Below are 15,143 nucleotides of genomic sequence, written 5' to 3'. Positions count from 1 at the left end.
AAGTTATGTTTTCATACCCAGTAAGTGCTTCGAGTCACAGTTAACACTACATTGTTTAAATGGAGGCCACTTAGTCAATGTAGAAAAATATCCTCATGAAAAATGTTAATAGAAAAAACTTGCAGCTAAAAACTAATCACGATTTCTCAACTAGTCATGTTGTAGGCGTTTTTGTGACGACTACGTAGAGTTTAGTTGAGTCAGATTCAGATTGTTACTTTCCTTCTTAAGTTTTTCAAAGGTTGTTTTTGCACCCTTAAATTTAGGTAAGTTTATAACTTATGATTAAAGCATTTTCCGAATTTAACAACCACCTGGATCTGTCTTATTGTGTCAGATTTTTGAGACTTGGGAAAAAAGAGTTTATGTGGGCAAAATGTGCAAGGTTTTTGGCATAGGTATTGCTGCATTTTTGATTGGAATAGTAGCGATGCCTATCAATGGAGACAGAACTATTATCGAGACTGCAGTCATTTACGACTCATTTTATGAACCTTCACTACCAAGTTTTTACGCGGCAATCGATGAGTCTCCGCTGTACGTCAATCTACAAGTGTTTTTCCAGGATAACATGACAAACATAGTCGGTAAGTTGCAAAACCTTTTTTCGCTGAACCTAACTGCAAATGACTGAACAAGCCTTTTGTGGTCCAAACATATGTAGGTTAAACTTAAAATATATGTACTTGTCTGTTGTCTTGTTCAAATAAAACTCATCCAAATTTTTGAGACTAAGCCTACAAATGACACATTTTTTTCAGAAATGATAACTGCAGCCAAAGTTTCAAGTCTCTTTATCCTGGCCAAACAGGTCAATTGTACAGCAATGATTGAACTAAAGCAAGCAGTTACAGTGTTTTTCATTGGCATGGTCCGAGAGGTTTGTTATGTTATAACTGTCTTTTTAAATGTGCATTTAACAGTCCAATTAATGTATTGAGAAGAAGCAAGCTTCATGTTATGCTTGTTTGTATTATTAAATGTCCTTTAAATCGTTTTTAATAGATTTCAGGAGTTTGTTAATGGTTCAAACCCGTAGGGTGGGAGTAAAGTCGCTTAGATTTTTGCATGGAAAAACAAGTGGCCTAGAAAGGTTTAGAACCAGCAACTTTGTGAACGCTGGCGTTTAACACTAGACTATCTTGGCGTTTTAGAATAGGCTATATGTTTTTGAAAAACTGTAAGTTTTCTGTGAATTGCAATTTGCTTGCTTTTAGCATTGTGAACCAGGTGACGATTTTCTAATGTACATGTTTCCGTCCCATTTTGACGTCATGATGGCAATGTATGACGCAATAGAAAAATACGAGTGGAAAACTGCGGCAGTGTTTTATGATGGAAATGAAGGTAGGGAAATGTTTTAATTAAACCGGAACTGAAAATACCTGTTCCTGTTTATCGTTGTGAAGAGAATAAACAGGCATATTATCACTAATTTTAAACAGTAACTCGATAGAAACAACATCAATATATACAGTCGAAACAATATAGCAGTGGTTCTCAAACTTTTTGTTGTTGCGACGCCTCTGGAAACGTTTTCTGCACTTGCGACGCACTATCAAATAAAAGTTAATGAGGAAACTTTTTATTAAAGTTGCGTTTATGGATACAACAACAAAACGAAACGAATATTCTGCGACGCCCTTGGACAATTTAAACGACGCACCAGGGCGTCGCGACGCACAGTTTGAGAACTACTGCAATATAGGATTAAAAAGACTGTTAAACAGTTTCATAAAACATAAACAAGTTCTGGTAAGTAGTGGTAAGTACTTATACTTTGATTACCCTATAAAAAACGGCACAAATAAATTCTCAAATAGAAAAGAGAACTAACATATACAGTAAACAAACAAATAAAATTTCGACGTTCAAATTAAGTAATACTTTTGGCTGTTTGTCAAACGGGGACACCGCAATTCAAATTTTAAAATAAACCCTAAAAGCAGTTTTGTGACCTACTTCTCCTTTTCGATCAGAACTTGCATTCGGATACCAAGATTTGGATTTAGCTCGCCAACGGGGCATTAACTTAAAAGTTTGGGTGATACCTGAAGACCAGGAAAAAATGTGGGATATCCTAAAAGTAAGTGAATAAAGCATAAATAAACAATACCAGAGATAAAAGTCTTGGCAATATCAATCTACACGTAAGAACATGACTCTGTTTTCTGTACTACGTTGCATGCTACTGTATGATCGCGCTGAACGCTTGTGAACAGCAATTGGTGGTATGGCAATCCGTATAGCAACTCGGTAATTATGCGATACGCCTCATTTGGCCTGAATTTCTGAGCAGCAGCTTATTCACAATTGCTGGTAAAAAGGACTAAATCGTATTACAGCAGTTAAACCAACAAAGTAGTAATTAAAATTCCATTTGTCCGCAAATTAAATCTATCTCAACTAGCACAAGGTGATGTAAATGTAGCGATATTTCATATCTTGGCACGAAAAGGGTATTTTAGAAGCGCTGTTTATTGAATCAAGACGGCCTCGCAAGCATATCCAATACTACAAGGCACATAAAAACTCATCACGCTGGGATTCGAACCCACGACAAGAGCCGATCCTGGTCTACTCCTTAACCAACTGATGAGCTACGCAGCTAAGGTGGAAAGCCTGCTTAAGGCGGAACCACAAAGCCCTGTTGCTTGTTGCGTTGGTCTGTTCGTATTAGCTTCTCAGCACATATTTTCACATTATATATCTTTCTACAGTGTAACAAGCTATAGACATCAATTCCATTTATTTTCTGTGTTCCAGTCTGTTCGTCTTCTCGGATATCGAACGTACATTTTGATCTGCGACCACAAGATTGCCACATCGGTTCTTACCAAGGCTGTGTTTCTCTCGATGGTCAGCGAAGTCAACCACTGGTTCCTTCCCAACATTGTAAGTTGGCCTGAAACACATAAAAAAGAACACGCAGCATGCAGAAAACTTAAACAATATTTTTACTTGGAAATAGCAACATCGAAGGTTTATTTTAACTTTAAACACTGCAGTAATGCATATTTTAACTGACATGTAGCGGAACACTCGCTTTTGCGCTAAAAAATGCTGAACTATGCAAAGATATATAATTATTAAATATTTAAGTCTAGCAGTCATTGAAATGGCCACACAGGGTGTAAAACTGGATTTCGAGAAATATGCGATACGAGTAAAGGTACTAAAATTGTCTTTAAAACGGCAAACTTGATCTTTACTATGCAAACCGATTACGTTTATTTAGTTGTGGGACATTGTTATGTTTCACAAACACAAATTGTATCTGCAGGAAACCCATCCTCTGCTTCTGCAAGACTTTTTGGAATCCAGTGTGCGTTTGACTGTGATCAGCTCGAAGACGATTCGTGAAATTCTGGAGACCGACTACCTTCTGGGATTGTCTGAACGAGAAACAAGGGACGACATTATAACAGGTTACAATAAGGAAACTTAAATGCAACTTGACCCCTTTGTGATTATGAAACTGTCTTACGTCGCTTAAGCGATTGTGTTGTAAATAGGTTGGGTGTTAAAAAAACAGCGTTTAACAAACTTCAATCTTGAAAAACCGCATTGCGCTTGATCATTGTTTTTATTAGTGATGTACCTAATCGGCGAAATTTCGATTCGGCCGAAACCGAAATTCGGCGGTTTTGCTGAGTAAATTCGACCGAATCAACCGAATGATTTATAAGAAGTCGCAAGAAGTTGTACGCCACGCGTTGTCATGAAAGTATAAGTTTGACTACCAAGCAATTAGTAACCGAATCAAGTTGGACCCTTGGCATCATAGGTTGAAGTAAAAATGTAGTTTATACTACCCTTCAGTATCAACTATTCGGTGGATACATTCTTTACACCGGTATATTACAGAACCGAAATCGCATGGCGGTTGATTCTGTCTGACTTGATTTTGTACGCTGGGTTTGAATTGTAACACATAACTTAACTTTTCAGTTGTGACAAGAGACGCTCTGAGGAGAATCGGACAATCTTGCCAAACTGCGATTTCTATCGGATGTTTCGACGTTCCTTTGTCGGACGATAGTCAATGTGGAATCGACCAAGGTGCAAAAAGTTTCTCGGAAGGCTCGGTAAGTCGATACTAATCTTACTGCACTTACTGCTAAAATTGGTTTCAAAAACGTTTGCATGTAGCGAGCCTCGGTAAGCTTTTCAAAGGGAGAAAAAGTGCGACTCAATTTTGCATCACCCTTCATAACTTTTCATATATTTGGACATGAAATTCGCAAAATAAAACAAAGTTTGTTTCAGTATTACTCTGTCGGAACTTGTACTGAGCTATACATGAGAGGTTTAAATGAAATCGGACCAAACAGGATTGAATTTCTGGAACATCATCTTGGAAATGAAAAGGGCGTAATGTCTCTAGTAAGTGCTTCTGCTACAAGTTTTATTTATAATTGCATTCATATAAAAATACTAAACTCTTCCTACACTTTTATGCTTCCTATTCACGGCTTCACAAAACTCTTACTTGCATCATTCCCAATTTTTTTTATGTTCCATTATTACTTTGACTGCTAATAATAATTTTATTCTCTTTTTAGCAAGGTTATTGGAAGGACAAATCCTTTCAACCGGGTTACATTCCTTTCGTTCAAGCTGCTGTCGTATTTCCGGAAAAACCTCTCAAAGTGGGAATAGTTTATGTAAGTAAAATTTTAAATACCGTGTGATTTTTGTTCACACAGTTCAAAAGACATGTAATTTTTTACATATTTACTTCACTGCACAAATGTTTATCAGAGTTGCAAGCGGGCCAGACCTTGTCTGAACCTAATTTAAAAACAACGCAGTCCAAAATAGTACCTAAAGTTGGTAAAATTGGGACACAAGCCGGAATAAAGTCCCACATACAAATTTAAGTCTGAGCCCAAAAAGCCTGGGCTCACTTTACAATTCTATAATTAATCGTGGGCCCCATTAAACCCCGTAAAAAGCGATTCATTGCGAATGGTTAATAACTGTGTACGACGCAGCATTCACGTTGATAACTTGGCTTTACAGGAGCTACCCTGGGTAAAATGGCACACAAACGAGGTGACGCAAGAGACAACATACGAGGGATTCCTGATCGACTTGATTGAAACTTTGTCAAGGCGACTGAACTTCAAATACGAGCTCTACTGGAACGAACGAACTGGCGCCGACCGCTTGAATGACGCCGAAACAGGAGAAGAAGTAAATCGAATGTTGAGGAACAAAGAGGTCAGTCATTGTAAAATATCAATTATATACTCAATGTTCGAGTGTAAAATTTAAAAGCTGAGAAACAAGTCGTAATCTTTTATCGTAAAAACTAAGAATCTTATAGAAGTTCTGCACAAAGCAGGCACGAAATAGGCACCAGAACCCAAAGGTACAAGCTTAACACCCAAACCGAACTTTAAATGGTTGAAAACACAGCCGGGAATTCAGCCCAAAACTTGATGAAAAGGGACAAATGAGGCCGGGTGTAAATCCAGGCCCAAATCAAGTCTATTTTAATCAAACTTTTGCCATAAGCCGACCCCGACCCCTATAACCCCTATGATTATGGCGCAATTTTTGTTCTACAGGTCGAATTTGTCTTATACACTCGATCCATACTTGGTGGGTATTTGGGAAGCGAAGAACTTTCCATTGCGTTTCAGCAAGTGTCCTATTTCATGGTTACTCTAGCATCTGGGAACGAACAACCAGTCAACATATGGCAGGTATACGTTTGGTATGTGCTCAAATATAATTTAATCAGTGATCCAAAGAATGTAAATAAAACAAATTTGATTTGTGACCTTTTTGGTATTTGACTAATGTGATTTTTTTTATAAAGTACGGATATGTACACAAAACGCATCACGCCTTGTAATAACAGCGTTGATGGAGCATGCTTAACCACCCACCATTTGTGCGTTCTACTATTTTGCGCTCCGTAACTCAGTAAATGCTTCAGTACAATTGCGTTGGTATGTTTTCTTTCACCGAGCGAAATCAACTCAACTCAATATTCAACCAAATTCCGCCTTAATCTAGGGACTGACTTGTGATGTTCGGCGAAACCAACAACCGGTTAATATAATTAAATGCAGCTTGAGTTGACATCATTTTACGTATCATCATTTAGCAAGATATGACAGCTAAAATAAACTTTCGATTTTGAGTTATATATCTCGGCCTCTACAGTTTCTTGCACCGTTCACGTTTGATTCGTGGGTGGCTCTCTGCTCCTCTCTAGTGGTTGTATCGTTCCTGCTAGCTCTTGTCAATCATTTCAACCCGTTTGAGTGGAGAAAACTTGCCCTGGATGACACAAATGAAGATGTTGGGGTGGAGAATTTTGACAGGCTCGGTAAGTTTATTGATTTGTTAAAAATAATGCAACGGTTAATGTAAGTTATAATGTATTTTGGTAGAAATGGATTTGTGCATAAGTTACTTAATATTGAATATTTTTGTATATTTCTTGTGTAAAAAAAGCACAAGACATTATAAGAGATGAAACGTTTTTTAGAATAATGAAAAATTACTAAAATACACAAACAGATATATTCAGGCATAGGAGTTTATAAAAAAGATATCAGGTCTTTGATCTTTGTCCGACCGTTTTGTGGGAAACCACATATTCAACTATGAAGAATTAATTGTACATTTTTAAGACTATACTGCATTTATACTGCATTGACCATAAATATGCAACAACTTGTTTTACCACACAGGATTCGGTAACAGTATGTGGATGACTTATGGTGGTCTGGTGCACCAGGGAGTTGACATTGAACCTCGTTCCTATGCTGGTAGAATGATTACCGGGACTTGGTGGTATTTCACTATGCTCGTCATAGCAGCTTACACCGCTAATCTCACAGCTTTTTTAACCCAGGAGTTCTCAGAGGAAGTAGCCAACCTTGAAGAGTTGTTAGCGCAGGTAAAGGTTTCACACCGTTACGCGGTAAAACACTGAGGTTTGGGTACTTTAGTACGATCAACTTCCCCCACCAATACTTTTAGAAACCTTTGTAACCCTATCTAGTTCGAAATCATGAATAGTTTCTGCATAGCCTTGACAACGTAAGATCATGATTTTAGTTTAGTGTTGTTCTGGACCAAATTAAGTGACTTAACCTTATTGGTTAAATTTTAGGAGCATTTTGACTACGGCACAACTGTTGATGCTCACATGCTTAAGTACTTTCTGCCGTACGCCGAAACCACACCATTCACCACCATTTGGAAGCATCTGCAAGATAAACCTGAAAATATCTTCAACACCACTGAGGACGCTTTCAACAGAATTTCGGAGGGCAGTTTTTATTTTCTGGCGCCGTTTAGAGCTGTAGCAAAAGCAGAACAACTTAGCTGTCAGTACGCCCGAGTCGGTGAAGGTACTGTTCACGTTTAAATATTGGTTTTAGAAATGAAGTATGTGATATAACTTATTTGCATAGGTTTTTGGGAGTACCAATACGCCCTACCTTTTCAACTCAACTCCAGATATACCGCAGTCTTTAGCGATGCAATTGCTTCTTTAAGGGACGACGGGACACTACAAGAGCTGGAGGCCAAGTGGTTTAACTTTAGGTTAGCTGAATTTGCAGAGCACTTTGCATTATAAACGCCAATGGCATAAATGTGTAAACCTGTGTCAAAATGGATTCAGTCTTTGCTAAAAATGACACCTTACAAACGTTTTTAAATTTGCTTTTTCTCTTTTTTGGTGATATTATTTCATTTAGAACGGAATGCAAGGAAGCCTCTTTTGACATCGAGTCCAATCGACTTGGTATCGGAAATCTTGGAGGGATGTTTATCACTCTGCTTATTGGATCTTTCATCGCACTCTTTGTTCATTTTGGAGAGGTAGGGTTACTGAGAACATTAATTTATTCTTTAACAGATTCTTTACTCAAGTAACCGATCAGCAGCAACTGTTTTATGCAATTAAACAAAATGTAAACAAGTAGTGGGAATGAAATTAACACTAATTTATTTCCAAAGTATTTTATTTTCCAACAAAATTTAGCATGTCTTAATTCGTTGTTAGGTGGCTTGGTCGAAACGTACCCGTTTGAGGTATTTCCGCAACAAAAGCGACAAAAAAGAAAACAAAGATGATCCGGTGACCGAAATGAGGAGGAGAAGAGATCAGGAGAAGAGAGAGCTGGATCAACAGATCGAAGAATGGGAAGGAGGTTACGACTACTGGGTTAATAGGTAAGTTACCAATTACAATATTTCTTTAATCATAACAGCATTTTTGTGTCCATCAATATTACGTCGAGCAAAACCTTCAGGTACTTAGAACAGCGTTTGTACCACACCCTAGTTTAAACTTCACAAATCATGAATCTGCACTGTTGGAATGATGCTGAATGAATTGCAATACTATAGTATACAGTGCATAAACAGAGTTAACCTATCGCACGTAAAATGTAAAGGATCTTTATAGCAGTGCTTTCGGGCCTGTTTACGTCTTGAACTATTTTGCATAACCTTTAACCGTTCGCGTACTAATTCTAGAATGGACAGAATTAATAAGACTTTGGAACATATTGATGAGGAGACAAATCTACACAAGCGACACCTTGGTCACAAAACAGGTTATTATTTCACATATTTTTGACTTGCAATAGTGAAGAAACAAAAGGGGGCCGTACATTGTGCAGAAGTATTTTGATGTCTTTTTCCAACTTATTTTTGCTGCAAGGTATCAACTGTACAAACACAATTTCGAAAGCAACAACATCTGTTTTTCAGATGCGCTTTCAGGCGAAGATGAAGAAAACTACTCATGGTGGAGGCAAGCTTACAAAAACATCACACACGCTATTTCGGAGAAGGCGCATCAAGAGGCCGAACTAGAGAAAGAAAGTTTGTTAAAACTGTTTTATTTTCTGCTTATTTACTAAGTGCAAGGCATGATACGACAGGGCCAAGTTGTAAATCGCTTACAAGTTTCAACAACACACAAAGCAAAAAGACCAAAAAACGTTTTTAACGGTCGAAAACTTCGGTTGTTCATTGAACACTACTAGTTTAAAGTTATACACTTGGCAGAGAAAATAAATTGCTAATCACAAACACATGATTTATAAAGGAGAAGCAGCGGAGGGAACTACAGATGAAACGGAAAACGAAGATAAAAAGCAAACTAAAGTCAACATCGATGACCTTGATAAAAGTACGGTTTACAGAAAACTGTGTCAGTGTGTTACTTATGCAGCATATGATTCTTTGGGTTAAATTTTTGTAATGAAAAAAATTCGTTTGTCAATCTTTAACACAGGGATTTACTTCATTAAAATCGATATAGCTTAAGGGTAAAAGTTTTAATTTAAAGTTTAAAATCGTGTAAAAGGGTAAACTCATAAAGCTTACCCCTCGTGAAGTTAATGTTCTTTGAGCAAACTAAAAAAGGGCTCGGCAAATAAATAAATACCTGAAACTTTTTTTAACAAAATTTTCAATATGTTTTATGAAACAGTTTTGACTGGTCTTTTTACTTGTTGGTCTGGAAACTTGTAATATAATAACAGGTCAGTTAGATTATCCAGTTGAGATAGATAAAGATGTGGCATCAGGAAGCTCTTCAGTTCCTCCTGGATTCGGAGATGATGACGATCCGGACTTCCACGAGTACGCAGAGGTTGCAGGAGACTCTCCCTTCCCAGTTGAAGTAGCACAAGATGAAGATGCACCAGCTCCAGGTTACGATGCAACAGCAAATGATGCAGAAACTCCACATGGTTACATGAACCCGGCTCCTCGTATCGGTCGTATGATGAGCTTCAACAAAGACAGAAAGACACTCGCCTAATAGGTTTGACATTTTAGGAGCAAGTTTTTAACAAGGAAACTTATCATGGATAACAATCTTATATTTTGGAGCCAGAGTGCCTAAACCCAAATTTAAAAACGACTGTTTTATTGCTTATTTTTACATGAATTTTACAATTACCTTTGTATTTTCTTTCGATACAATCCTTGTAAATTAATGCGACCGACTTTTATGGTAATTATGCCTTGTTTCTGTACAAAATCGTTTTAAATAAAAACCCTTAAAAGTACATACTTCTAATGGATTTGGTATTTTAGGTGCAGGTTTAACAAGCAACATATTTGTCAATAACAATCAATTTTTATTGTTGGAGCCAGAGTACGTGAACCCAAATTTCAAAACGTCTGTTTTATTGCTTTTTTGGTGCATTATATAAGTATTTTTCTACAATCGAAAAATTTCTCAAAATTACTACCACCGACTTTTTGGTATTGTCTAGTTTTTGTACAAAATCGTTTTCAATAAAAACCCTTTGTAGTGCATACTTCTGTTTCTGTGTAGTGCTGTTGTTTTTACATTTTAACGTAACCAACTAGATCGTTTTATATGTATATAAACTTATAAAAAAGGTAATTGACATGACAATATCCTCATGAACATTGTTTGCTAAATGTAAAAATTAGGTTTCCCTCGATCAAAAATGCACATAGACTACACTGCAGCGTTTTACATAACAATTTATGGTTCCATAGGTTGGCAAACACGTACCTCTGGTTCTTTTTATGTGATCTAAGCAATCAGACAGATTTGGCAAACAATTGCCGGCAGCAGCTGTTCTTTAAACGTGTTACCATATGAAAGTAAAACCTTGGGATCCGAAACTTTAAGTTGCAAAACAAGTTGTATTAGATTGAAGAAAGACAACAAAGGACATTACAGATGTTAAGGCGCATAAACATGTTAATTTCGATCTAATACTGTTAAGTTGAAATTGTCGTTAATACCAACTATTACACTAAACATCACTTTGATTAGTTTAGCCCAGTGTTTCTCAAACTTCTTCATTATTTTTTTTAAACGGACCCTTTGCCATTATTTCGAGGGTTCGTGGTCCTTTTAGCAGTAGCTGGAATGTGTATTTCAGAAAAACGAAAGTTGATTGCAGGATTTTAGCTAGTTGTGCAAAATTGCGCATAACAATGATTCAAAAACCGCATGTGACATTGCAGACAAGACAGAAATATTACGATTGTGCGCGCACAATTGCATATTTTTGTTTAGCAATGGGGAAAGTCGATTCACAATTCTACTTTCAAACTCATTTAGTGGCACAAAACTGGCGCCAAATAAGATTATAGAAGTACTTCAACTTTTTTGCAGTTCCCCCAAAATTGCCTCACGGACCCCAGTTTGAGAACCGCTGGTTTAGCCACACAGGTAAAAACAGCAAAGAGCAGTGCCAATTGGACAAGTAGTATATAAACAGCGTTAAGCTCAATATTGCAAATAGGAAACAGCTTAGAGTAGTAAGAAAGCAATAAGATGCATAATTTTCAAGTAATAGACGCAGAAGCACAATTAAACAGAAGTACACAAAACATTTGAGAAAGCAACTTTTTGATGTAAACAAAGCATGAATGTGCCTCAGCATAAAGTTATAAAGCGCTATTTTAGGGGTGCATTCGGTTAAATCAATTATAATAATCATATAATGCCTAAAAGCGATAGTTAAATGATATAAAGTCACAACAAAGGTTTGCAGCAAACTTGAAAGTAATCAACAGTAGAACTCTTCTGGCAAATGTAAAGTAAAGTTTGTGCAAATTCATATCTGAAAGTTTTAAAATATTCATCGTTTATAGAAATCCAAAACCTGAAAAACGAAACAAAGTGTTAGAAAGTTTGAACAATTTAAAAAGGTTTCTGTATCTGAAAAAACAATTTGTTAATCCTGTGGAAAAATATTAAAATCTGAAAAACAAAAACAGAGTAAGTTTAAACCTGTAAAAACATAAAAGGTTATCAGCTGAAAAACAAAACAGAAGGTTAGTAACAACACATATTTCAGAATAACTGATTAAATTCTAAATTGCATTGCATGGTTTTGTAAAAGTTGTTTTACATTTTTCTATATTTTTAATACATACAAACTGATATTTTGACTCCAATCCTGAAAAACAAAAACACAACTAGACTCTAGATATTAACAAGAAAAAAACTAGAAACTTACAATTTAACATCAGTCGACTTGGAAGGGAACAACAGCAAAACCTGACAACTAAACTTTTTCACGTTCTATCACTTGACGATGGCGGTTCGCGCGGTTAGAGCGAGCGACGAGCGATAAAAATACCCAGTAATACAATAAAGAATCTGTCGGCTGATGTAAAAGGCACAACACCCCCAACAAGAACTGGTCTACTTAATAGGAATTGAAAGGATAGAAAAAGTGGACCCGCACACAGTTTTGTGGATGAACGAAAGAAAACGACGAGAAACGTAATTGCAGTTCAAAAAACACTAATCTTGAGTAGGAATTGCCACAAAAGCCGTAGAATAGTCGTTTATTTTAGGCACAAACAGATTGTTCGTCTGATTTGTTGAATAACAACCTGAAACAAAGTTCGAACCGCCATCGTCCCCGCGCGGCCAACGTATAAGTACACAAACTTGCCTCAACTAACTGCTCTGCATACAACCGCCGCAAATTAGCCTAGAAAAGTAGAAAGCGAGTCTGTCGTGTTTTACAACCATCCAAGATGCCATTGCCCCATACTGACTAGATGGCCGGGTCAAGCAGGAAAACGGAACTGGAGTAAGTATGTGTAATAAATAAACTTAAATCCACACAAAAAATAGGCTTGACCAGCAAAATGGGAAATTTGGAGCTTTTCATTCCGCGAAAATTTTAGTTATTGTAAAAACTACATGGCGATTTACAGAAGTTATTAAATCACTTGTTTGATATCCAATTTGCAGTCTCTTCTTAGTGAGGAAAACTTTGAAACGGATGTACAAGCATGGATAAAAAAAGCTGGTCAAAACCCGAAAAAAATCCACAACATCCCTAATTTTACAGTTAGCATAGGCGCAAAGGTTTGTTTGAAAGAGACAGTGACGTTTTAAGGCGTATAACTCAACAACACTGCGTCACTGCCCTTGTCCCACGAGTCCCCCCTTAAGGGCCCAAGTATTTTACGCAAACGCAGGGATAGGGGAAAAACTAACATCAGTTTGCGCCCTATCAGGGTGGTTCACAGGACTTTTCGGGCTACATGCAAAGCCGGCCCCCTCGAAAGTGCCTGAGTCTTCATTGAAAGTAGCGGTGTCCGTACTTGGTCCTGCCTACACCGCGGCCAATGCAATGCGGTCGAGGCCATGCCCAGGCCGTGTTTCTATACGCACCTTATTTGAGCTAAAGCCATTTAGCAACGTGCCACACCTAGCTAGAAATCGATCTAAGCTAAAGTCCCTATGTGGCGCGCGAACCCCAAACATACCCTACCTATGTTACCTAGCCTAACCTTAGTTATTGAGTGCCCCTGTATTTCTAGCCCTAGCGCCAACTTTCTGACATAGAAGCACTCCTGAAGACTTGGGCCTTTCTTTGATCGAGGAAGACTTCCTTTACGGGTCCAACTCGAACAAAGAATAGGTCACTCATCCCTAGCGCCAGTTAAACTAAGTTAGGCCTAACAGTTCCGCAATTCCGGTTGACCCACGACAGGCTCCTATGTTTACATACAAATTAATATTTGAAGTTGATGACAAATGGTGATGAATGAAGGCTGACGGGTTCGCAGAGTAGAAGAACTTCGGATTCTGTAAACAAAGTTACATGTTAAGTACAGTGTACATTGTGCTACCAATTGCAATTATAAATCTAAAACACAGTTGAAGCCAAAAGCCTTAAGCATAAAAGCGCGTTGCAGGTTCCAAAATCGGCGCCGATTTCTAAAAGCGCTCCAGCATTTGTAACGTCACAATGCCCAAAGCACGTTGCAATTGCCTAATGAAGTGAACTGTTTATCTGGCTTTTATAGTTGCTGGTTGAGTTAGGTTTGTAACCCCAGCATAACAAAAGAAGAAATGATTTATAAATATGTTTATTTAATATATTTACGTTAAAACGCATTTAACGCTGACTAACTAACATCTTGATATACATTCATGATGCAGTTTAAACATGCAACGCCACTCTATTTTAAATAATCTTGTTAACAATTAGAACGTTTATTGCACTCCGGTTCAAATACCTGAATGATTTACAATGTTTTCCTAATACTTCTGACTATGTGGTAAAGTCAATAAAAGCCGAACTTGGATTTACCTTGTTGCTTCACGATCTTTCCACCTCCGAACGCCGCAAACACCACAAGACAAATGACTTTGTCAGGAATGACCTGGACATGGGAAAAAGATCGCTGATTGGCTGTTCCTAGTCATATGTGTCATTTGCTGATGTGACACAGGAAAACAAACTGGTGAACATATTGTTTTGTGATTTGTTTTGAAATATGGAATCAACAAAAGATTTATGTTGTTGGTTTTAAGATCATAAAATGCCAGCTTGTACCCCAACAAAGTGACATTGCATCATATAATTAAACAAATTAGATTACAATTGTTCCATACCAACACAAGTAAACGGTAGAAAGTTAATATTTAATACAGTCGCTCGAATATTAAACTAAAAAAAAGCAGTAAAACCAATAGACGATAAAATCCTTTTTCTAAACTCTAAACAAAATCAGACAGTATATTTCACATATGAAACTAACTGATTTTGTTTAAACCAAGAATTTTACCGTCTATTGGTTTTGCTGTTTTATAGTCGAAAAAGGCAAACAGTGATCGTCAGTTTAAGCCTTGCTGTTGATAGTTTTGATCCATTACTGAAACTGCTGTTTTTGAAAAAATAAAGCATACCATTCGGCCAAGTTACAGCATTGCGCAAGTTCCTGCAAAGCTAACCATATCTGTAAACAGCAACTTAACGCGGTCGAAAAAACGTCCGGACAAACAGGTTTAAGTCTTGTTTCTTATGTAAGTTAAGTTCAAGCGACGTGTTTTTTTGTAGTTTGAAAAAGCAGCAATATAATCGTGAAATTTTTGGTAAATCAAGGACCGTTTTAGACCCGATAGTCAGTGAAATTGCGGCACAAATAAGGCCAAGTGTAAAGTCAGGCCTAAATTAATTCCTTTCTGCGAACTAAAGCCCTAACCTTACCCAAAAACCGGCTCACGAACTTTGTGTCGTTATGACTGTTCTTCTTGTGTCAAATATTTGTTGATCAGAACACAAAAATCTTCGTTTATTTATAGTTTATTTGTCAATTAAAACTGCGTACGTTGTAATAACATGTGGTCC

At 37.2% G+C, this 15,143-nt stretch overlaps 1 protein-coding gene across 1 annotated transcript; it reads left to right on the top strand.

Annotated features, from left to right (window-relative positions):
- The first annotated feature begins 430 nt into the window (after positions 1 to 430).
- Positions 431 to 9,811, top strand: LOC145234454 (glutamate receptor ionotropic, kainate 2-like). Its single transcript, XM_080099183.1, has 21 exons — positions 431 to 587; positions 762 to 880; positions 1,218 to 1,347; positions 1,980 to 2,086; positions 2,767 to 2,895; positions 3,284 to 3,428; positions 3,952 to 4,088; positions 4,270 to 4,386; positions 4,566 to 4,667; positions 5,026 to 5,226; positions 5,577 to 5,714; positions 6,181 to 6,346; positions 6,714 to 6,922; positions 7,139 to 7,379; positions 7,443 to 7,575; positions 7,731 to 7,854; positions 8,039 to 8,208; positions 8,515 to 8,594; positions 8,752 to 8,865; positions 9,092 to 9,175; positions 9,531 to 9,811. Exons 1-21 carry the CDS (start codon positions 431 to 433, stop codon positions 9,809 to 9,811), a joined length of 3,084 nt encoding a protein of 1,027 aa, XP_079955309.1.
- Positions 9,812 to 15,143: the final 5,332 nt, after the last annotated feature.

The sequence above is a fragment of the Phallusia mammillata genome, chromosome 6 (genome assembly GCF_965637545.1).
Source record: "Phallusia mammillata chromosome 6, kaPhaMamm4.hap1.1, whole genome shotgun sequence".
NCBI lineage: Eukaryota > Metazoa > Chordata > Ascidiacea > Phlebobranchia > Ascidiidae > Phallusia > Phallusia mammillata.
This window is presented reverse-complemented; position numbering and strand designations above follow the sequence as displayed.

What these genes read in the sequence shown, in the direction of transcription:
- LOC145234454 (XM_080099183.1), top strand. Translation starts at nt 431, where the DNA reads ATGCCTATCAATGGAGACAGAACTATTATCGAGACTGCAGTCATTTAC. An exon ending in AAATGTGGGATATCCTAAAA is followed by an intron (nt 2,087 to 2,766) that starts GTAAGTGAATAA and finishes TCTGTGTTCCAG; the next exon opens with TCTGTTCGTCTTCTCGGATA. An exon ending in AAAGTTTCTCGGAAGGCTCG is followed by an intron (nt 4,089 to 4,269) that starts GTAAGTCGATAC and finishes AGTTTGTTTCAG; the next exon opens with TATTACTCTGTCGGAACTTG.